Source organism: Perna viridis, chromosome 9 (genome assembly GCF_037379345.1).
Source record: "Perna viridis isolate PV_CMFRI_1.1 ecotype Kerala chromosome 9, ASM3737934v1, whole genome shotgun sequence".
In the NCBI taxonomy this organism is placed as follows: Eukaryota; Metazoa; Mollusca; class Bivalvia; order Mytilida; family Mytilidae; genus Perna; species Perna viridis.
In genome coordinates, this window is record NC_142453.1 from 5,839,456 (window position 1) to 5,864,561 (window position 25,106).

At 32.5% G+C, this 25,106-nt stretch overlaps 1 protein-coding gene across 1 annotated transcript in view; it reads left to right on the forward strand.

Annotated features, from left to right (window-relative positions):
- Positions 1-3,747: 3,747 nt before the first annotated feature.
- LOC148606456 (5-taurinomethyluridine-[tRNA] synthase subunit MTO1, mitochondrial-like) overlaps positions 3,748-25,106 on the forward strand; it is a 101,654-nt gene continuing 80,295 nt past the window's right edge. Inside the window, exons 1-8 of the mRNA XM_088544970.1 lie at positions 3,748-3,852; positions 5,946-6,158; positions 6,355-6,450; positions 7,200-7,255; positions 8,682-8,853; positions 9,480-9,656; positions 10,389-10,501; positions 11,691-11,803. Coding sequence (XP_088401096.1) covers positions 5,960-6,158; positions 6,355-6,450; positions 7,200-7,255; positions 8,682-8,853; positions 9,480-9,656; positions 10,389-10,501; positions 11,691-11,803 — 926 coding nt within the window. The 5' untranslated portion in view covers positions 3,748-3,852; positions 5,946-5,959. The remainder of the gene's footprint in view (positions 3,853-5,945; positions 6,159-6,354; positions 6,451-7,199; positions 7,256-8,681; positions 8,854-9,479; positions 9,657-10,388; positions 10,502-11,690; positions 11,804-25,106) is intronic.

Genomic DNA, 25,106 nt, shown 5'->3' on the forward strand with positions numbered 1-25,106 from the left:
TTGATTGCCACTGGAAATAGGGAGAGGTGGATAGGGTCGGGCAATTTAGCCTCCTGTGGCGGAGCCCTATGGATCCTACTCCGGGAGAATACCACAGTAGGATTCTTTAACGTGCGAGGAACGTGGCATCTTTCCCAACACGGTGCACCACTATGGTTTGTGGTCAGGTTTTCCGCATTAAAGCCTGACAACCCCAGCATGTAACACGCCAGGGGTACCCCATTCCACCACCTGGGGCACACACCCCAGTTGCTCTGTGGGCAGAGCGCCCTAGCCCCCGGCTAAGGTTCTGAGCACTGTTTAGTCGCCTTTTACGACGAGCTTAGCGCTGCTGCAGGCCTATTCTTTAAACACCCGGACCTGCACGGGGCTTTTCACAGAGTACAAAACATTTTCACATAGAGTACAAACCTTTCATGTTTAGGAATATTTTCACCTTCCCGTTTCTACAGGAATTCTCAAATTAGAAACTCTTAATTTTGTTAACCATACTCTATTTATTCATTTAACCGAATTAAATATTTCTCTAAACCAAATTCTTTTTACAAGATCTATAAAACTGTCTCCTAGAAGATGTTGAAATTTCATTATTCCATCTTGCAATAAAATGATCTGATGAAATCTACTTAAAATACATCTTCTTTTGATGAAAACCTGATTGATTCACAAAAATGTACCCAAGACCAGTATTGTTAAATAAAGATTTTATAAAATTAACCCATTTGAAAGAATACTGATCATTAAGATTTAATATAAATTTATAAAAAAAAATACTGCTTAATTTAGATTCATTAGACATAAGTTTGCTCCAATAAAATGCCATTCTCATTTTTACACGATTTTCTATAGGAAATATTCCCAATTCTCCATAGACACAAACATTTGGAGTAGTATTTCGTACTTTCAATATTCGCTTACAATATTTTAAATGTACATGTTCAATCAATTTCAAAATTTCAGAGCCCCAGACTTCACAACCATATAATAAAATTGGTTCAATAATTGAATCAAGCATTTTTAACTCAATTTAAGTCTATTGGAATATTTTCATTTCGTATACATCTATAAATAAAGTGTAAAGCTTTTTGTGACTGATTTATCAGTTTCTTTCTAGTTTCTCTAAAAGATTCATTATACTTGAATATAACACTACATTTTGTAAATATGAAAAAGTATCAACACGTTCTAAATTTTCGCCATATAAAGTAAATAAAAAATCATACTTACACTTTCTTTTACTGAAGACAATAACGTTGGAAAATATCTTTGCATGCCTTCTTTTGATTATGATAAAAAAAGGTGTATTGTCGGCATACAAAATCACAAATAACTCAAAATAAATATGGTATTGTGACGTCATTACTTACGATCAACTTCACACTTACGACTTTTTGTGAAATCGACGCTCAGAAGAGGACGAGTAGTCAAGGGAACCAAGGTCATAGCGGTAATCATGAAAGAATGCAATCCAGGGACAAAGACCAGACATGGAAAACAGACATACACAACAAAGAGCATAAAGTAACTAAAATCATACATACAAAGTAACAAAAGCAAATGAGCAACTCGGACTCCACTAAAAACTGGGAGCATGGACAAGGTGCACCGGTAGGATAAGCGTCCTCTGCTTTTACACAATACACAGGAATACACAATTAAGTTATCTTATTTCCACATAGAGGGAAATCGGTTTACACCAAAATCCTTTTGGTCTTTAAAATTTGTTCGGTTTAAACAGGTTAAATTGACGTGACTTCACTGCGAGTTCGGGTAATAATATTTGTGAAATTCACGTGAATTTCATCTGAACTTTTCACACGCAAATTCGTGTTAAGTAAATTTTAATGTGGAAATCATACAACTTTTATATGTGTATCGACCATGTTGTGGTATCAAAATTACCAAGCGGTACATTGTATGACCGCTAAAAAAGATGAAACCACTAAATCAGGGAGAAAGTTCAGTGGCGAATCCAGAGGGAGGTGCAGGGGTTGTCACCCCTCTTTTTATAGTAGTATTTGTCATTTTCATGTGTAATTGACAAAATAGCAAATAATGTCCTAGCACTCACCTTTTTCTGGGGAAGCCAGCTGGCATTTCTCCTTTTTTCAGTGTCTGGATTCGTCACTGAAGTATGAATCATAGTTTTGGGTTTTAAAGGGTTCGATAATAAAACAACCATGGTTTTACTGTATTTAATCAACATTACTTAATATCCAATATTTTGTAGACCGAGTCGTGCTTTTCAGGTTTCAAATAAATTGTTTTCTTTAAACAAGTGAAAGTTAAAATGGGTGTCCTGAGCTATTTACAATGATGAAAAAAAAATCATAAAAAATGGAATTAATCATTTGACATAATTGCAAGACTTGAGATTATGACGTTGGTGTCCTGTTTTGAAGTACTAGTTGCTATGCTTTTAGCACCTACATGTACAACCACAATTAAAATAAAGGAACATCAATTCAATGACACTATTGTATCGCTGTTTCCTGTATTGTACATATTTTTGCGTCACCATAAGAAAAATTTCAGTCGTTGGCACAGAGTAAAGTATAAAAATCAACAAAATAACACTCAGAAGATCAATATCAAAATCGAAAGAATACTTCTCGGTCTAAGTATCAGGCAAAATTTATATTAGGTGTGGCACAAGAAGGAAAAAAACGCAGAGGTTATATTGCATTAACCAAGTATTTATAACTGATAACCTCCAGAAATAACTATCAAAGCGTTTGTAAAATTTGCCCTTGTAAGATACTGATAGGTCAAATTTAGTTGAAATACACTGTCATAATGGGAAAATGGAGAGAAAGTTTTCCAGCACCTTTTCCTTATATAAGCAGTCAAAAAATATCTACGTCACAGATGCTTCAGGATAGATTTAGAAAGCTTTTCTGTTGCTTTCTAGATTATTTTATATATTTGAGGCAAAGCAGACTAGATTTGGAATTATGATGTGCCTTCCATAGCCTGATTGGTAAACAAAAAATTGTATTTGTATAATGGTCGATCGATTAACAGGGGATCCAGAAAGGTAAACCGGGTTTTGGGAGCAATTTTGTGCAAAATCCAGCCATAAAATGAGCAAATAATTGCTTGGGTCCCTTTTGTAAATTTCTGGATCCGAATCTAATCTGAGTGCATGGTTGGACTGACTTTCTACTCTCGACTATCACTAGTCGAACTATATTTAAAAGTGCAAAGCTAATTTTCTTTTTCCTCTATGATTAAGATAAGAACTACAAAATAACACAACACATTACAAACACCTGTATATTTTTGTCAGATAAGGAAAAGTTGTGTGTCCTTTTGACTTTCCCTCCCAATCATTACTGTTCTACTTAACCAATATAAGTAATTAAACTTCAGCACAGAATTTTAAATAGTTTACAGACTGGTTTGATCAGTTAAGACAGGTGAATGGCTAGTAGCTAATGCATGGAATGTAGTCCCGGCAACCAGGATACAGTGACTCGGAGTCTAATGTGGCTGAAGGGTTGAGCATGCCATCTTGTTGGATGTGGCTTCTGTGTGCTGAAGCATGTAGCACGCCTAATCTATCAATGATATCGACCCATCGTTTTGGATTAGTGCAAAGCAGTGTCTGTTCGATTTGTCAATCATATATAAAATGCCTGTCATAGAACGTTACAACTACAAGCAATCAATCTACTCATCAAAGATGGGAAATTTGGTCCGATTCAGTGGTGGAACAACTTGTCATAAATCATTTACAAAATAACTGTTTCATTCCCTTACACATATTCCTCTCTTCTAAAAAGAAACGAAGTGAAGAGGGTCGTTTCAAATCCTGACCTCAAATTGCCTTAAATAACTATCTTGTGCTAGGTATCTATGGATATGTTTTTATCTATTCTACCTAAGCTGGAAAATACAAATGTCAAGGTTCATGTACATATAGATTAATACTAAATTATGAGAGATAGCGCCCTCGACCCTTTTTCACTTGTCTTGTACCAATCAAATCTTAGCCCAAAATTTCCTTGTTACATCATTATCACATTAAATTCATGAGCCAGGAAGCCTTTTCCCATCGCCTTGTAGATGTTTTATTTTCACTAATAGTGTAAAAGATCCTTACATTTCTTTGAGCATTTTTGAACTCGTCTGCCATTTATCTTGTGGGAACTAACTTCAGAATGTTTTCTTAAAGAACATAATCAGTCCTTGTTTGTGCATATCTGATATATTTACAGGTAGAAAATAAAATCAGATCTTCAAGGTGTTTTTTACTAGAGACATAATATACAAGAGACTTGCAACAAACTGAAATCTCGTACTAACATGTGGCAAGAACGAGATCTCATATTTACTTATTCAAAAATAACTACTTTACTTCAGTTACCTATTCTACAATATCATGAACATGAAGCTCATGTTCATACCGCATTTTTCTTCTTACCTCATCTTCCTTCTTACCAAAAAAAAAAAAAAAAGAATTATTGAAAACAAATTATCTAGCGCAATCCCCCCTCCCTAAACAACCCCCCCCCCACAAAAAAGAAAAGAAAAAAAATTATAGGCCGCAATTAAATGATTATTTGTTTCCCCTCACCCCTGCAGTGTCTAAAAAACCACTGAGTAAGAAATTTTTTTTCATGTTTTCAGATTTTTTTTTTTTTTATTTTCGGCCAGAAAATGATAGGATAATGTCTGACATCGGTCCTGGAAAAATAATTCTCCAAAGTTTTCGGTTGTATTTTTTACCATAAAGATAAAATTCATTTCAAGATGGAAGGCCAAATTGCCTAGTCATTGTCTGTAAAAATATGATATTCAGACAAAGTTAAAAAGGTGGTGAATAACAAATTATATTCTTTTCACAAATGGGATTGTTGGAAGGACATTCTGGAAGACATAACTGCTGGAGATATTGTCTGTTTGATTCTAGTCACTTTAATGTTTAATAAATGTTCTGTTTATTACTTCTTTTTTGATATGTTGACCATATATAGCTGACGAGATTCAGCTATCAAAAACTTCAGAAATTCAAGCAGTATACTTGACTATGAAATATGCTTTATGCTTTCAATGTATCAATGAATATTAAATACAACAAAAGTTAACAGAAAAGGCCAACAGTGACACACCAATCAATTATAAGCAAGCAAGAAACCATTCTCCACTAGTTCTAATAATAAAACCCTCCATACTTGCTTACTCAGCAGAGACACAAGTGTGACTCAGGAGCATTATTGCAAGCTAACTCTCCATGAATATGATTTTTTCTCATATTAACCCATTCTCACCCAACAGTTTTCGCAGTACAAATCAATTTATATAAGAAGACACCTGGCAGCATATAAATTTTGGTATAGGAAAAACCTGATACTAAGATCTGTCAAATTTTTTTCAAATGAAAAAAATTTAATTGTATTCTCCGAATTGTTAAAAGAAACTAAGTACTAAAAATGTATTCATCCAGTCTCTAGTCTTTAAAATGAATTGATGATACAGATAGCCATTTCAATCTGTTTCAATACTAAAACCATCTGAATTGGAATCCTGGAAAAAAAATATATAGCCTGCCTGCCTGGTCAGTTCCAAAATTAAGGGCAGGGGAAACAAACAATTCTTTAATTGTGGCCTTACAAAAATGAAAATAATTCAAAATTAAATTTATAATTTTCTCTTTAACCTTTTACAGCCTTTTTTGTTTCACAGTATTATTAGATATAATCTTCAGTTTCCCATTTTTACATTTAGCTGAGCATCTGGTACTATTATATCAGATCATTTCATTGAAAGGGGTAAAAGTAGTTCAATAAATAGGCGGAAAGGTAAGGGAGTCTTGTACACTGCCACATGACAATTTTATCAATAAGCAGTTTACTATCTCTGTGACTGTGTTATATGTCTCTGTTGTTACTACATATGTATATACAGTAATTCAAACATTGAAATTGTTTTATATATTATAGTCAACACAAGGGACATGAAGAGTCGTGTTCGACATGCATGTCAACTGGCTAGGTGTACGGGAGGACGATTGATGAGCTCAGCATCAGGGACGCAGGCATCACAATTTGATGTAATAGTAGTCGGAGGAGGCCATGCTGGGACTGAAGCAGCTTGTGCAGCTGCTAGAATGGGAGTACAAACTTTACTGGTGACACACAAGTTTGAAACTATTGGTAGGGAACTTTGCCTTATTCAGCTGTAAGATATACAAAATACAATGTATTCAGTGTTCTAGGATTTTAGAAAACTTTAATTTTTCATAAGAAAATGAAAATATTCATTTAGCTTTCACACAACCTGTTTCTTTGACTTTATATACTGTATATCTCAGGTCTGGATTAGTATGTTCCAATCATTTTTGTCTTTTAGGTGAAATGTCTTGTAACCCATCATTTGGAGGCATAGGCAAAGGTCACTTAATGAAGGAGATTGATGCTTTAGATGGAGTTTGTGCTAGGGTCTGTGGTAAGTTTTTTCAAATTAAGATGGAGTTTGTGTTAGGATCTGTGGTAAGATTTGCACTGCTTGCTTTGCTATATTATTGCTGATTTAGCCATCTCTTTTAGGTACTTGTAGTTTCAATCTCTATGAGCAAATGCATGATCTACATAGCACAATAGTACATTATATATGTTTGTATAAGCAGCTACTTGAAAATACATTGAAATTTAATTTTGTCTATTGGACAGAAAAAATCCACTGTATTATTATTTGTATAATATCGTCACAATTTCTTAGCCTTTAAGGAAGAATGAAGTAGGAAGCTTTATCTTTAGGCAGTGGTGTTGTTTGCTGGAATTTACCCCTGAAAAAAAGATTGTTTCCATATAATAAAAGTAAGTTTGCCATGTTAAAAATACGCTAAAAAATTATACCAAATAAAAGACATTTTCTCAATGTTCAAAGTATTTTTTTACATGGTGTTTCTATTCTATCCTCCTTGAAATGAATGGTTTTATCTACAAGGTCACATTTTTATACCATTATTCTAAATTTCGTAATTAAAAAAAAAATCACCCATATTTTCCCAATTTAAGGAGGATGGAGTAGATTTGAAGAAAAGATAAGCACTATCACTGTAAGGAGTTTAAGGTTTTGTGCTATTTGAATTTCTACCACAATTGGATAGGGATTTAGCAAAATGCCACTTATATCTTATGAATTTTAATAAAATTATTAATATATTACATGTCATCTTAAGATTTTTTCTTCAGATAAATCAGGGATACATTACCATGTACTGAACAAGAGTAAAGGACCTGCTGTATGGGTAAGAATTACAGTGAAATCTATCTTAACAGAACTCCTTTATGAAAGAACAAAATTATTATTGAAATGGGGGGTTTAGCTTGCTTTAAAACCTGGTTTAACCCACCTTTCATTTTGAAAATGCCTGTATCAAGTCAGAACCATTGTAATGGTTTCCAACTTTCCTGTTTTTACTCTGATATTGCCATTTTTGACTGCTGCCTAGATTTTATCAGCTCGGTAATTTTGTTATTACCGTTTATTTAGGATTGGAAGTTATGATCAGTTTAGGCAAGTGTTTGTTTTATACAGGTTCAGAACGCATGGTTTCACTGTAAGGCCACACTTAAAAATTATCATTTCCTCTTACCCAAGCCTAGACATCTTTTAAATAGTAAAAAAACTATGAAGAAAGCAGTCAAATGGTAAGAAAATTTAGGAACAGCATAATTGATAGAAAACTTACTACATGTATTTGCTGCATATGAAGGAGTTAGGTAGCAGTCTTTGTAAGAATCATGCGAATTCTATAATATGTGATACACCACAAAAAGGCTACATATTTTTATATTTGTTAATAAGTTTCTTTATATGACTATATAACAAAATATATTATTCATTCCAATCTGATTGCTCTTAGGAGATAATTATAATTCACATTGAAAATCCAACAGTTTTTTTTGTATTTTAGTGTCTTTTGCAGAGCTATCTCCCTTAAGTTTGAATTCTACAGTACATTCTATATAATTTATATCTCTTATGAACAAGGGTAATTTGAAAAGCCAGATATACTATAACAAGAATAAGTATGGTGAAAATGTCAAAGAGGCCATTGGGATGAAAACATCAGCCAAAAATAAAAATATGTAGACTTTCCAACCATGAATCACATTTTGCATGATTCTTAGCTAGAGTGCTATTTAAAAGTAACCAGGACATGGTTTTGTATACAAATTCTGAAACCGAGATTACCCCAAATTTTTGAATGAATTCCTTGAATTTAAAATTTCAAGCAAACTGATTGGTTGAAATTTGAGTTGATGAAAGATTTGAAGAAAATCTCAAATTTAGATTTTTTATGAAAATAGACCAAGGCCTCAAATTCACAAAAAATTGTAAGAGTAAAGTTGATCGTAAGTAATGACGTCACAACCTAAAATAGTATTATGACATCATAATTTATGATCAATTTCACACTTACGACTTTTTTGTGAATTTGACGCCAGAACGCTAAGATCAGTCAAACCTTCTTTTATATAAAGATAAGTATCTATTGATCAATGCTATTTTTCAATACTTTTGTAAATTGCCTGATTCTTAGAAATACTAGTACTCAGTGCATAAAACAGTGTATGAGATATTCTTTGTCTAAGGTTACTTATGTTGGTATTTTTCACTTTTGCCATTTCTCAGAACATTTTCTGGAGTTGTGTCATTTATTTGAATAGGGTCCCAGAGCACAAATTGATAGAGCTTTATATAAGAGATACATTCAAGAAGAAGTTAGACATACAGACAACTTAACCGTAAATGTTTCTCCTGTTGAGGATTTGGTACTGAAAGAAGCCATTGGGCAGTCACATGATCTGATGAAACAGGAATGTTATGGGGTCAAACTAGGTAAGGTTCTAAGAATCAAATGCCTGTGCAACTGCAAGACTGGGATATCTCAGACACCTGAGGGTAAGATTTAGTCATTCTCTAACAAGGCTTGGTATGTCATATGTTTCAACTCATGAGTGAGATAAGATAAGCCAGTCTTGCACAGCTAAAAAAATAGGAATTTTCTTGTGAGAAATAAATCGTCTCCACTTGAATATGATCAAAATTTCTGTTATCTTCCAAATGTCAAAATATTGTCATTCAATTTTTTTAACCCTTAAACTTTTACAGTGTCTATTTTAGGAAAAAACATTAGGGTACAGTTAAAAATCCTTGGATTATTATGCAACTTTTATGTAAAAATCAAGGCCAATGGCTAATTCCATTCCTGATTTGAAATGTATTATTGATTGAACTGAATTGTACTCGGACTAAAACATTTTACATGTTTTTCACATTATTTTCTTCTTTCATTATTTTCATTGTTCAGAAAATTATGGAATTCAAGTTCAATTTTAAATTCCCATGAATCACAAATATATGTGTAGTTATATCTACTATGACGAAAAAGAGTATTTTTTTGTCGTTTTCAGAATGGAAAATGTCACAAAATGTGGTAAAAAACGTTTGTTCTTTGTTTACAGGAGATGGTAAGAAGATCTATGGAAAGATGGTTGTTCTGACAGCTGGCACTTTCCTCCGAGGCAGTATAAATATTGGTTTGGATGTCCGTCCTGCTGGCCGCATGGGAGATCAACCTGCTGTGGGCCTAGCTAAGAGTATAGAGAATGCTGGGTTCACTATTGGCAGACTTAAAACAGGTCCAGTTCCTTAACTTGATAGTTTTGTATTAAAAATAGACCCTAATGAATTATTTCTTTGCCTACAAAAACAGATTAAGGGGGATTTAGGAAACCCATTTAGGGCCCGCCACCTCCCTCATTCTGTTTGTTTTTTTATGTTTAAACATTGAAAAAAATTTATAAATCAATATATTCAATAATACACAAAATATTTTATCAGTACTTGTAAGTGAATGTAATGAATATTTTTCACATTTTTCTTCCGAAAAATATGTGGCCCTGTATTAAGGTGCCCTTTATATAATCTGTCAGGGATGTTAATTTGCTACCATCTTTGAATTTGAATGTCACTTGATCAAACCAACACATAGGATGAATTCTATAGTCTAATGAAACCCAGGGGCAAGCAATACTTCTTTTCGTTAAAAGTCGATGGAAATAGAACAAAATATAAATTGCTTATTATAATCATTTATAATCTTACTAGAAATGGAACATATGGGTCTGACTAGTTTTTTGCATATATCTTTTAATTGTTTAATTCCTCAAAATTACTTTTTGATGTTAAAATCAGTGAAATAAAGCATGTTTTATAAAATATCCAGATAAAATGAATGTGCATATTATTTTATCTTTGCATTTCATTAGTGTTCACCTAGTGCCTCAGCTAAATTGCCCTTATAATTCATTTATGACTGGAATATGTCACCCTCAAAATGATAATTTAAATGAAGTAACTTTATTTTCTAGGTACCCCACCAAGATTGGATGGTAGAACCATAGATTTCTCCAGAACAAGTTCATTTTTAGGGGATGATCCACCGGAACCATTCTCTTTCCTTAATGATGCAGTCTGGATCAAGGTAATGTTTGCCATATCATTCCCCTGTTCAGTAATTCCCCACATTCCTAAATGATTGAAGTATGGGTCAAGGTAATGTATGCCATATCACTCCCCTGTTCAATGATTCCCCTCATTCCTTAATGATTGAAGTATGGATCAAGGTAATGTATGCCATATCACTCCCCTGTTCAATGATTCCCCTCATTCCTAAATGATTGAAGTATGGATCAAGGTAATGTATGCCATATCACTCACCTGTGCAGTTGTTCCCCCATTGTTATATGATGAGTTCTTTGTTAAGGTACTGTAAACTGAAAATTTGGCGATAAGATTATAATGTGAAAATTATTTACTATTGTGAATATTTTCTCTGAAAAATAGTACAGTACAATTTGATGAACGATAGGGAATTTAATAAACTGCACAATAGCAGTTTATAGCAGAAACCACAAAAAAATATGGCGCAAAATTTCCCTGTTTACAAATAGTTGATGAGACCCCCTTTCCAGTGTCTTCTCTCCTCCATAACTTAACCATATTTCATTCCAATTTTCAATACAATAAAAAAAAGTAAAAATAGCAAATAAGGTAAAAAGTAACTTTATTCAAGCATGTGATTAAAAACTTGAGTGACTTTATGACTGATTTTATCTGTCCTCAAAAGTGTTGTAACCACAAATTTTAATCAGAATTTTAAGTAGCTGTCTTTGTAAGAATCATTCAAAATCTGAAAAATGTGATACACTCCAAAAAAGACTATATATGTTTATTATTGTTAAGAAGTTTTTTTATGGGTCTATAATTATTCATTCAAATCTGGCTGCTCTGACTAGGAGAAAATCCATTCTAGATTCTGTTGTATTTGAGTGTCATTTACAGTTATCTCCCTTAATTCTGAAATCTACAATACATTCTATATTTAATTTTTATCTCCTAAGAATACTTATTATATGAAAAACTGAATGTTAATATATCTTTACTCTGACAATTCAAACGAAATATCAAAAATAAAAATATGTAGACTTTTTACCCATGAACCACACTTTGCACGATTCTTAGCTGGAGCGCTACTTATTTTTTTAAGTAAACCTAGTAGTTAAGTAGGTGTTTTGACCTGTATCTTAAAAAAAATGTATTTGACAAGAATTCTTTCTCGATATACATATAAATGATTTTCTAGAGAAATTAAACGTTCAACATGTTTGTAGACTAAAGACCAAGTGTCAACTTATACAACAAGAACTACACCAGATGTAGATAAAGTTGTAGAAGAAACTTTACATCTTAACAGACATGTACAAGAGGAAACGCAAGGTCCTAGGTAAGTGGATTTTTTTCTCTTTTTTTCATGTGGAGATTCTATTCTAATACTGAAATCCTTTTGATTTATGATTTCAACAAGAAAGTTACATAATTTTAGCACCAGATGAGTAGAGTAAGCGGGCAAAAGGTCACTTGATGTTGATTTTCAGTTTGAATACAGATTATGAAAGGATGGCTTTCAGATCTTTTTGACTTAATGAGTTTAAAAATAATTTAATTCTTGATCCACTATAATACCAAACAGGCTGTTTATTTGTATAATCAACACAAAATTGAATAGTTTTATTATAAAACAGCTTGTGCAAAATACTTGTAACTTTTTTTTTGCCCCCAAGACAAACGGTCGAGGGGGGGGGCATATTAATTTACCCCTGTTTGTCCGTCCGTCCGTCCAGATTACACATGATCAAGGCTTGTCAGGCTGTCTCCTTGTACAGTTTCTGAACTACATCTTAAATATATTACAGGATATTTCTACACATTATAAAGGTGTGCAGGGCCAAAGAATTTTGATTTTTGTGAAATATTACGGAAATTGGGAATAGTTACACTTAGTCATTTCACTCAAAAATATATAGATCATGGCTTGTCTCCTCATACAGTTTTTGAACTACATCTAAAATATTTTACAGGATATTTTTAGACAGGACGAAGGTGTGCAGGGTCAAAGGATTATGATTTTCATGAAATATTATGGAAATAGGTGATAGACTTAGTCATTTTCATCAGAAATATGGCTAAATGGCTTGTCAGCTATCTCCTCCTGTAGTTTTTGAACTACATCTAAAATATTTTTTTGCAGGATGTTTCTACACATAATGATGGTGTGCTAGGTCATAGAATCTTGATTTTTTTTTAACATTACGGAACTGGGTAAAAGTTGGACTTCCCAATATTACAATACTGGGTGATAGTTGGACTTTGTAATTTTTGTCAGAAATATACCCCAAGCAATAAATTTAGGGATTTGTTATTGGGGGTATTAACATTTTTTTTTTAATTTTCTCATCGCAAGTATTTTTGCAGTGCTTAGCCTAACAAACCAAATATTTTTTGCATCAACCAACAGTACATAACCTTCCTGAATCTGCAAACCATGTCTTCATAATTCTAGCGAATGGAGCCATCATTTGATTTACTAAAAAAGTCATTACTAACAAATGACACTTCTGTGACAAACAGGGCTTCTAGTTTTTATCTTCTCAAATTTATAAGCTATAAGTTTTTGTTATTTTAAAAATAAATTTAGACTGGATTGTGGGAATTCTATTGATATTTTTCTGTGAATTTTTAAAAATAAATGTAATTGAGTTGTCTTCCTTATCTTAGTGTTTAGAAAAAATGATTCCTATGTGCAAGCTTCTGCTCCGGACAATAAATGCAATCAATCTCTAATTTTACATATTTCAAATTCAAAGAGATAGCATCAGGGAATCTGAGTGGGCATATTTATCACAAGATTGATAGCAAAAATGAGGAAAGTAACAAAAACTGGAAATAAGTGATATTTTTTTTTTGTCCCTGTCATTAAATGATATCAATAGTGGTTTTGTTAGTTTGTTAGAATAATAAATTTAAATGGGATGGCATGCCTACATGTGGGCGGGCTGTTGCTTCTGTGTGCTAGCAAAATAAAACTGTGGCTAAGCATGTCAGCCTTGTGGAAGGCAAGGTCTATTTTATTGGCAAATCATTCTTGTCCTGAAATGCATGAAATATCTGCCATAGGACATTAAACCATAAACAATCAATCAATGTTCCTCCCACGAGAGAGTTCATTGCCTTTTCTTGCATTCTGCTGCAGTCAACTCCTGTTTCAGACAGTTTCTTAACACCAGTTTAAGCCTCGGTTAACCTTCAATTCTTGAAGCCTTGAAGGGAGATAATCCAGCTTCAGGATTTTACATGTTGTAGGTTGGATTATTATTCACTGAGTTCACTCTTAGTTCTGGTTTGTCTCTGAAACAATAAGTTTGTAACAGTATGGATAATGGTCATGTAAAAGCAATGAAATGAATCTTCAAAAGCTCACTTTTAACCAAATTATGAAATTAATACCACAAATACATACAGTAGAGCTAGTTATTATATCCATGGAAATCATTTTTTCTTGGTTTGTCAAAATTTCACTTTTTCATGTATTCTCGAGTTTGTAGATTTATTTGGACCTTCACAATTTCTAATTGAAATTCAATATTTTTTTAAAATTTGGTATTTTGAATTAGTGGTTTGACTCTAATGAAATCACAAAAATAACAAAAACTGGTACTCAATACACAGTATTTTAATGGCATTGGTGTGACTATTTAATGTCCATTGGACAAAGGTCACCTCATGATTGAATTTATCAGATAATATACGATAATAAGTGGTTGCCATTTCTCATGACAAAAGTTTAAAATAAAATCAATTCTATTAGAACTGCGTTATGGTGATTTCTGGATAGCCAGGCATACTTCAGTTAAATTACACTTAATTGATTACTGTCTGTGTTTTAGAGCAGACAGCTATCCTGTTATTTAACCAGTATCTGATGTGACTTAATTTGAAATTTATATCTAGAAATGGGCATTGTTACTCTTATTCAATTCAGTATCAAGTTTAAGAAGGTAGGGTAAGGGACAAAACTCTTACAAATCATTGGAATGTTTGTATTCACCATTTAACATCAATCTCATGTAAGCAACAAAGTAACTTGGACTGGTTTCATTCTGTTTCAAATGAAAGCTTGATATGCTTTGGTGAAATTGAATATGATACAAACATATCACTGATTTCAAGAGTTAAGCCCCTTACCCTAGGTCTTCCTCCTTGAATAGTACAGTTGCTAAATTATATTAGGGATATGATTTAAGTATGGTTATGCCTAAAAACCAGGCAGGGGAGATTCACATTAAAATAATCATTGAAACTATACATTTGTTAGGTCCTAAAATCAACTCTTCCTGTGTTTACATACTTGGATCTGCTACTTAGCGTGAAATATTTTTTGACTGGTAATAGTGTAAAAATCCTGGCATGAAATTTTCATGTACTTTTTTCTATAGAAGAACATAACCAAATTTGAAGTTGTGATATCTCCAGTGAACTACTTTAATTTGCACTTATATTTCCTAAAACAGTTTCTGTGGGGCCTACAGAAGGATTTGCAATAAAAAATGTTTTGGATTAAGAAATGCATGAATCACCCATTCTAAGCCTCTGTCTGGTTTTTAGGCTGAGGGGTTCTTAATTTTCAAATCGACCAAACATACTGGTATGCTTTATGTTTAAGTACATGTGTATATATTGATGTGAGAACCAGGCAGATGGTGATATGCTTCACAGAATTTTTATACTACTGCAAAAAATTATACCTTTTTAGGAATAAGGGGCCTAAAGAGGCTATAAACTAGCATCTTTCTGGTGTCCAGACAATAACTTTAGAAAAATATTTGAAAGATAATCATGCTTTTGGAATTGGTAAACAGCCTTATTTTGGTTCTAATTCATATATAGAAAAATCACTGATTTAGGAATATAGGGTGAAAAATGGACCACTTGGATTATGGGGAAATTCTTATCCTCTGTCAAATGTCTAATAGCAATCAAAATTCAAAATTGTTTGAATGTGAAACCATACTTGACCCCATCCTGCAGAGTTTGACATCAGCAGTCATATCAAGCTGTGCCCTCTGAATTATTTTATTATTGTTGAAATGAAACTCTAAAACACTCTGGATATAAAATGAATATTGCTGAGGGCAGAAGGGTATATGCGTGTGTGGTGAAATGAGGTCATTTTTGACAGGTGACACAGGTAATACCAATGGTGGGGCAATGTTTGCCATGCATTTTTGACAGGTGATAATGTAATACCAATGGTGGGGCAATGTTTGCCATGCATTTTTGATAGGTGATACAGGTAATACCAATGGTAGGACAATGTTTGCCATGCATTTTTGACAGGTGATACAGGTAATACCAATGGTAGGACAATGTTTGCCATGCATTTTTGTCAGGTGATACAGGTAATACCAATGGTAGGGATTTTTTCTGAGGTGCAGTGAATGTATTTTAGGAATAAAAATTATTACAAAATATTTTCTACAGGAATCACTCATGTTCTAGAATCTGCCTGATTAATTTGTTCATAAAACTTGATTTAAATTACTGTGATAATTTTTTTGTTGCAAAAGATGCAATTTGCTTTTTGAATTACAGCAATTGAACTGTATGGCATTTTATTATTTTTCTTTTTAAGAAATTTGAGTTTTTCTCAAAATTGCAAAAATTGGAATCATCTGAAATTTTGATGTAACAATAATATTCAATGATAAATGCACTCAAGAGTTATAGATTTGAGTTATTTAGAATTTTTTTGTCTTGAAATCACTCGTCTACTATAATATGCTTTTTTATCACTCAAGTCATTTATGCTTATCTTTTATGGAGTGGAATCAAATTGAAATAAGGAGGTTGGCTTCGTTCTGTAATTTTACCGTAAATATTATTTGGTTTTATCTGTGTGGTCTTAAGTTAAAGTTATGGAGGGCATGGAGTGCCTTAACTCATAAATTTAGGATGCTTTTATCAGTTTATTGAAAGTCATGGTTTTGAGTCATATTGGTCTAAGAATATAAATGAGAGTATAGAGTACAGTCATACTTCACTTGATTTCGGTCTTCTTCAGGTTCAGATACACACTGATAGACAGTTTTCTTATTGCTTTACAAACACGTAATTTTAAACATCGTCATTACTCTCTGTCATTTGATTGTACGATAGAAATGTTTTTGAAGACATCTTAGACATCAGGTTTAATTGACGAGGGATAGAATATGGAATGACACAAGCAGTTTTATTACCATGAATGAATTGTGCATAGGAATGGCTTCATTAACTGAGTATCTCTATAATTGTTTGGTAGAAAACTTGGAAAAAACATTCCTTTGTTGTAAAGTACAATAACAAGTTCTGGATAACTTGGAAGGAGTGGAAGGTTGAGTTATTTGTAGATTATTTTTAATTTTAACCGACTTTATGGCAGTTTATAACCCTTCAAGTGAAGTTGTTAATGAAACCAGTCTACAGTAAACAGCTTCTGATGTCCATTCAAATCATGAACCTCTATACAGCAAACATCTGTATAAACTGAAAAAAATTTTCTGAGATGATTTAAGTTATGGCATGTTTCAATTTTCTTACTTGCATACATTTACTTCTATCTTAGTGTTCAGTTGTATAACTGTGTAAAAACACTATTATTTATAAGATATTCCTCAGTAGTACAATTTGTAAAATGAACCTGTCTATTAGGACCACTGTTATATGACACCACAATTTGCTCTTCCATGGAAGGTCCACTTAAGACAGGCAGGTCTTCTTGATTAGTACACAATTTGATTGAACAATAAGTTATTTGGACGGGTCATTGATCTTCATGTACAAACATCGATTGCTACAAGGTCTGTATCCTGGGTAAATTGGTACATCATTTGTTACCTTTCTGCACTCTCAAATGCAGTCCTTTTCTGCTTCACCTCCATTAGTCACTATCAGTAAAATTTCCAACACATCATATAACTTCCTCTTTTTTTTTCATGTTATGTGCATGTTCTAGCATTATCCCCATTTGTTATCACTTGTAATGCTAATTGTTCTGTACAATGAGATCTAAAAGTCTGGCAGGCAACTATGAAGTAAATATTGTATGTTAATTATAAGGAACTTTGCAAGTATCCTTTGATTGGCATTTTATGATATACCACCATATATTCATTTGTCCTCATATTGTACATTGGTTCTGAAGCACATTGAAGGATTTTAATGCATGTAGTTTTTGGTACAATGTGTATACTGAAGCTGGGAAAATGTAGCTCCATTAATTTTTGGTGCTTTCTAATTTTATCTTTTCTGAGTTTTTGGACATAAGAAAATGGGAATGGGGGATTATGCTTATGCAAGCTGAGCTATTTGCCTATAATACATCTTTCGCTTATATTTCTATGTTGATTCCTAATTACTTACAAAACTTAACATACAGACTTTTTGTATAGGATTGGGATGGAAAGATAGCAGTCAGCTTGCAATTGTACTCACACTTATTTGTCTGTGTGTATTTAACCTGGACACGGATTTTGTTACCGTTTTATTGCAGCTGAATATCGCCTGTTTCCCCTAGAGACTTTTCCCAAAATGTTGAAAAATATTTTTCCAATAGGGGAGGAAAATTCCCAATTGTCTGGCATATTTTTTGAAAACCAGGTAAAGAAGCTAGTAAAATGTTCCTTGAGTACTTTGTTAACTTCTGGGGAGGGTTTTCTTTTCAGCAAGTCGTAACCTAATGAATATTGGGAGTACGTATTTGTCAGTTTGATATTGATTTTCAGTTCTGGATTGACATATGACTCATTTCTGTCCTCATAATGCATTGAAAATTATTGACTGCAAAAATTTCCCAAAAATAAAGGGTTGGGGCTGCTTTTAAAACAAGGAACAAAATCACTGCTTAAATATGTACATAAAAGGATGACAGAAAACATTTCAGACTGTTCAATGGCTCTTTTCAGCAGTATTAGTATAACACCAATAAAACAGCCAATCTTTAGATCCTGTTTGTATTTTAATTTCACATGATATATTTAGCCATATGCACTTTAAATTGCACAGTGGCATTTTCAGAAGTCCCTCCCCCTAAATTTTAATAAATATACTGATGACAAATGCCTGTCTTTAAATCCTGTTTGAACCTTACCTTGACATGTTCCTTGCATGATAACTTAAAAGAATGCACTTCAGACTGCATGATGTCTTTTTTTCAGAAGTCTGTAGTCCAATGTTTGGTAAAACACAAATTTTTTTTTAGATCTTGCCTGATCTTTAACATGACATATACCTCTCATAATAACTTGGCAATATGCACTTCATATTGCACAGTGTTATATAATGATAGAGCATCAATAAGGAGCATTGTCAACATTTAACACATGGTCATACTTCATCATGTTAGCTAAACAGAGGTTGTCTATTATCTCCCAACAGAGATACCTGTTTTTTAGCCTTGAATTCTTAGGCAAATGAATTTTAGTTGACAGAGGAGAATTTTAAACAATGTTTTTGAACCACAAAAACCACTACAAACTGTGAAAATAGTGGGAGCTATCCCAAATGAGACCTTCAAAGGTTTTTTAACCCCTACTTCGAGTATATTCTTTAGGATATATATTGATAGGGGTGTCTATCCTCCCTATCTCTGACCCTTTCTCCCATTATGCAGAGGGAAAACTGTATTTTAGCTAATACTTCTCCTATAGCACTGAATGGAATTTAATGAAACTTTCACAGATTCTTTATATTATATATTCCAACCTTCTTTTTTAGATTTTGCTCAAAATCAAAATGGGGAAGTGGGGGTTTTGAGATTGCTCACAATTTTTTCTAGTTTTCTATTGGGAGGGGGAAAGATGCCGCTGCTTCTAAAACAATCATATCATAAGTAACCATTGATCATGCAAGACTATGTTAGTTAATTGTGATAAGGTTTATTACACCTACACTCACTATGTTGGAATGACCATCCTTCCATTTGACTATTGAAATTGTGTCACAACTGTCTGCCAATGGATAGACTGATATCAAATTTAGTACATATGCTGAATATTACATGTCAAAATCTGTATCACACGCTGTATCAACCTGAGACTCCTATATTAACCCAAATGCCAGTGACCCATGGGGTGATATAGGTCAGGACTGCAATTGATACAGCATGCGATACAGATTTTAGCATGTCATGTTCATTTTATCTATTTTGATGGCTGTCTGATATCACGTGTATCATCATACTTACATTTTTTACCTAGCTTGACAATGCGTAGAACTTCATGTTTTAAATTATCAAAATTGATAAAACATGTAGAAATTGGAGAAACTTAGTTGAATAGTGTTTTCATTACTTGTACTCTGAAACTGTGATGGCATAAAATTTACACTTCACACCTTCGCAATAAAATATCAATTCCACACAGCGGTAATACCATACAAACTTTTGAGTTACATGAAATATATCATAAACATCTGCTCAGTAAAATGAAGTAAGATTTAATGACTAATTAAATGATTACTAATTTCTCTCAATTTATAACTTTCATAGCAGAAAAATTGTAATAAAACCAGCTTTTCACATTCCGATTTTATATTTAAGAAAGATATACTGTAGGCTTACACAGATGGTGAATGACTCTCTCTTAAATCAACAAGATCTGGAGGATATATCTATACAAATATTTTTATAAATCATTAGAATCTGTAAGATATGTTTTAAGTAAATAGTTTTCTCATCTGTCCTCTTTAAAACCTCACACTAGCTGTGAAAGTTCAAGTGTTTTTCTGCTGTGAAGAGAAATTGGTTTTTGAGGGTGGTCATTTATGAAGTTCTTCTTCAGTACTTATTTTGCGAAAACAAGAAGATTAGAAGTTGAATTCAAATGGTTGTACCCTAATGATCTAATCTTGTTGAGTATGTCCAAGTTTCTAAATCAGAGACAGAGACAAGTATCAATTAGTCAAAGTTAACATGAGTAAATGGAAAATAAGCAGTTTCAGTTAGAAAACTTTTTTTCCAATACAGTAGTTTCGCTTTTTACCCTTTGACCTTAAGACGTTCTTCTATGAAAACGCAAGTCACCTGGTCACAATGCTGTTTCCCAATTTGCAAAATACTGATAATTTAGTGGCGTTTGAAGAAAATATATCTACAATTAGTAATTGCTTCTCTTGAAAGAAATGTAAAAACTTAGAAATAAAAAGAAGACAATTTTACTGTCGGCTATCTTTTTTTGAAGTAGTACTTGTTTTGAAATACTTAATAGCTTAATTGTTAAATGAAATTTTGGACTATCTTTTATAAATTTATGGTTCATTTTTGTGCGAAAAAGTTTGACCAATCCTTTGGAATGCATGAATCTTCCAGAGCTGAAAGGAGAAATCCTACAAGGAAGCAGATTCTTTATGAATCTGCATACCTATGGTTTAACCAGACTCAGTGAAATATTCTGGCTTTAATTATCCTAATGTGTTCTAACAAGATATTAATTGGTATATACTATTTCATTCTTACTCTTTTCTGACACTTGCTTTGAACAAAAAGCACCTGTTTCATCAGCCATTACCAGTAAATAACCATAAGTACCTCATTCAGTGGGTATTTAATGACTGGCTGTCTGTGTTTCAGGTTCAGATGTGATGTTTCTCTATAATTAATAATTGCTATGAAATATTAAACTGGACAGATTTGTAATATTATATTGCAGGTACGGACAATTTTAAGCCAATTACCTTTTGTATTCTATCATTAGGCTGAGGATAGGATTACTAATATAAGTGTCTAAAAATGAGTTATTTTTTGCCTTATCATGCTCAGGTATTTTTTTATTATATTTTATGCCAATTTAACTTCATGAAATATATATACATTTCATGGTACCCTTGTTACTTTAAATCAAAGTACTCATGTACTGATCAAGTAATATCAAGTAAGAAACTCCTACTGAAAAAATCTTACTACATTATTTAAATGATATATAGTTGTATGGAAAATGCTTGTAGGGTACCAGTTAGAAATAGGTTAACTTGTCATTGTGCTATCAGTTACCCCCCATGAAAGCAACAGTAGATTTTTTCATACTACAATAAAGAAACAGTTGTTTATGTTATTAGGTACATAGTAGAGGTTGCTATGTTTATCCATAAAGTATTGTTCTAAGCATCTGTTACTAAGATGCTTGGTATCCAAGTGATGGCATGGATCTCTATAAAATTCCTTGTGAATGGTGAATTATTTTAGGATTTTGCATATATGTTCCAATTCTTACAATTATCTGTAAGATGAATCTATATTTTGTCTAGCGGTACAGCTATATTTGTTTTTTCTACATTTAACTTAAATTAGAACTCAGCATTTAAAAACTTTCAAAAGATTAACTCAATTTTTACACAGCATCTGTAAGATAGCTGAAATGGGGGTCTTGAGTAGAATGCTAATTTTATCTTAAGTCTAAGAAGAAAAGGGGATGGTTTTGTATTTCACTGAGCTAATACTGTGCAAAGCCTTTTTTGCAGCAAACTGTAAAAAACTGCCAATAAAAACAAAACAAAAAAAATAACACACTCGATAAGCAATTCAAACAGATTAATGCACCCTTTCCACACAATATTATATTTGAAGACAGTTATAGTTTATTCAGATGTAAATACAGCATTTAGCTGACTCAGATCCCAAGTAAAGCCTTAGCTCCACCTAGACTCTAAGAATGTGTATAACTGTAAAATTTTGATAAATTTTCTTCTTTTCTAAGCATCCAGTAATTTTCCTTAATTTGTATGCAGCTTGTCCTATACTGATGAGATTTAATCGCTTTATGGAGACGTGTATATTGTCAGGAGTTTAGATTTCAGCAAGCTTTGTAAAAGATGAATGGGCATTGAACTTAATTAGCATCACACATGCTTCAGTAGGGATATAAGTCTGTTTATATAAACGATTTAGGAGCATAGTGCTTGGTACCAGGGGTTTCATTATTTTTTTGCAATGCAGGTACCTTTGATTTTTGTAGGAGGTACTTTTCATCATTTTGTTTTATAAAAATGTATGAAATTTTAAAATTCTGGAGGTACCTTTCAGTAGTTTAGAAAGGTAAAAGTACCTGGTACCACCTTTCAATGAAAAACCTGTGGGGCAGTACCAATAATTTTTCTTGGTACCTCATGCAGTACCTAAAATTCTTGTCAAAAATTTTGAAAACAGGGTATTTTACTCGGTAACTTACTGAGATAAGTTCAAATATGTCTGTGACCCCTGCCATACATAGCAATAATAGTTTTCTTTGAGTGACAACAACAAGTTTGATACACAAATTTGTAGTCTCTTGTCTTTAAAGCTGTTTTTTTTTTTTTGCATAATACAATTTTTCACATTTCAGTTAAATATTAGACCTGTGTGAGCCTCTTGTTAGCCTAAAACATTATGCAATTAGCAACCTTGGAATACATTCTGTCTGTTTAAATAACTAACAGCTTTTAAACCATGGATCTTTTGTCTTTAGACAAATCACAATTCAAAATATTTTCTAGACTCTCTGAATTTTTTTACCTCTTTTTTTTTGTTTTTGTTTTGAACAAGCATAATCTAAGACTTATTGTTATTTTGGCATTAAAAGAAGTGTAAAATGACTAAAATCATTAGAGATATGTTTGAAGAGAATTTAAATTGCTTTAGATAATATCATGATTTGGCAGCTAGTAAAACATAAAATGACTCTCATATACTTAAGGAAAGTTATATTGGCCCTCTTGGTTTTATGAAAAAATCTAAGAGAGTGATTTTTCTCAAATTCTAGAGTTTTTCTTCAATTTTCAAATTTTTTGTTGTTGATTGGTTGAAATTATGGTCAAAGAAAAATTTGAAGACTTTTTAAAATCTTCATGAGACCAGGTCATGATGGATTACAGCTAATGATATAGTTATCTTCAGGAAATATAGATGGCCTAATCCTTTAATTAAATGCCAATCCATATAGGTGTATGACTGGGAGATTTTAACTTTTTATCAGACACAGATTTAAGGAGGTAGACCTAGGGTAAGGGAAATAACTGTTGAAATCAGTGATATGTTTGTATCATATTCAATTTCACCCAAGCCTTTCAAGCTTGCATTTGAAACAGAATGAAATCAATCCAAGTTACTTTGATGCTTATGTGATATTGATATAAAGAGCCTGGATACAAACATTCCAATGATTTTAAAGAGTTGTGTCGCTTACCTTAGGTCTACCTCCTTAAATACCTACGGAATAATAGATAGTTTAGATATTCTTTTTATCAATATGATTATAGAACTCCCTGTAATAACCATGAAAGTACTTAAACTCATGAACGTCGATTTGTTATGGTCCTTATCTCTGTACTGTTTATGTAATGGAATTATTCTGTACTGTAATGGAATCCTTGAAAAAGTAACCACCAAAAAATGTGTTCTTTGTGTGCATATTAAAACTAAAGGAAAATTTTCTCATTAAAAATTAATTCCATTATTGCATGAATTTTATTTGTATTTCTTGTAAAACAAGGATTATGAGAGAACTTTCCTATTCAGTTACAGTGAAACCAGTAACAGCATAACCCTTTTTAGACTGAAGGAACTTTTTTTTGGTTAGAGGAGATGTTGGGTTTAATTGACACAAGTTCAAAATTAATGTTTTAAAATTTATTTTTATTAAGATGCTAGCATGAGATGTTTGGATTAGGCAGATTTTTTGTTTAACTGTAGGGGTCAGTTTAGACAGGTATTTTTTTATCTGTAGGGTCACTTTAAACACGTATTTGTTTATCTATAAGGGTCAGTTTAGACAGGTATTTTTTATCTGTAGGGGTCAGTTTAGACAGGTTTTTGTTTATCTGTAGGGATCAGTTTAAACAGGTATTTGTTTATCTGTAGGGGTCAGTTTAGACAGGTATTTGTTTATCTGTAAGTGTCAGTTTAAACAGGTATTTGTTTATCTGTAGGTGTCAGTTTAAAAAGGTATTTGTTTATCTGTAGGGGTCAGTTTAAACAGGTATTTGTTTAGATAGGGTTCAGTTTTGACAGATGTTTGGTTTATACAGTGTTCAATTTAGTCATGGTTTTGGATTTCTCAAGGGTTTGGTTTAGTTTTTTATTTTAGATTTCAAGAAAAATTCACCAAATCAAGCTACCTATTATCTCTTCATTTTTCATTCATAAGGTCGAATGTTTGGTACTTTATTGAAGACAGTATTAATCACTTTTTCATTGACAGATTTTCGATTATAAATTTAATCATCAAGAAAGTCGTAACAATTTCTTTTAGGAAGTCAGTAATGTTTTGATCTGTCTAGCACCTAATTAATTGACAACTCAAATTCCTCTCTAAATACCATGTGTTAGTCTGTGACTAAAACTCTGACTTTGAAATTGCTACTTGAGATCTAATTTCAAATTGAATAAACACAATGCAAGTTGGTGGTAAATACAGATTCTTCTGAGCTTGAAAATTGCCACTTCACTGATATAATTAGTAATTTCAAGGATTTTTAAAGATGTCTTGGTGTCTGTAGCCTCTGTGTACGAAAAAATGATCTGGTAAAAACTAGAAAATATTCATATTTTGAGTAGATATGAATGAGCTAATTTTAACAACTTATTTTATACCTATTATTTTTGTATCCATCTTCTGTGAAACAAGTGCAATTCAGCTGGCTGTCTACCTGTCCTTTCTGTTCCAGATTGATTTCATTTTACTTGG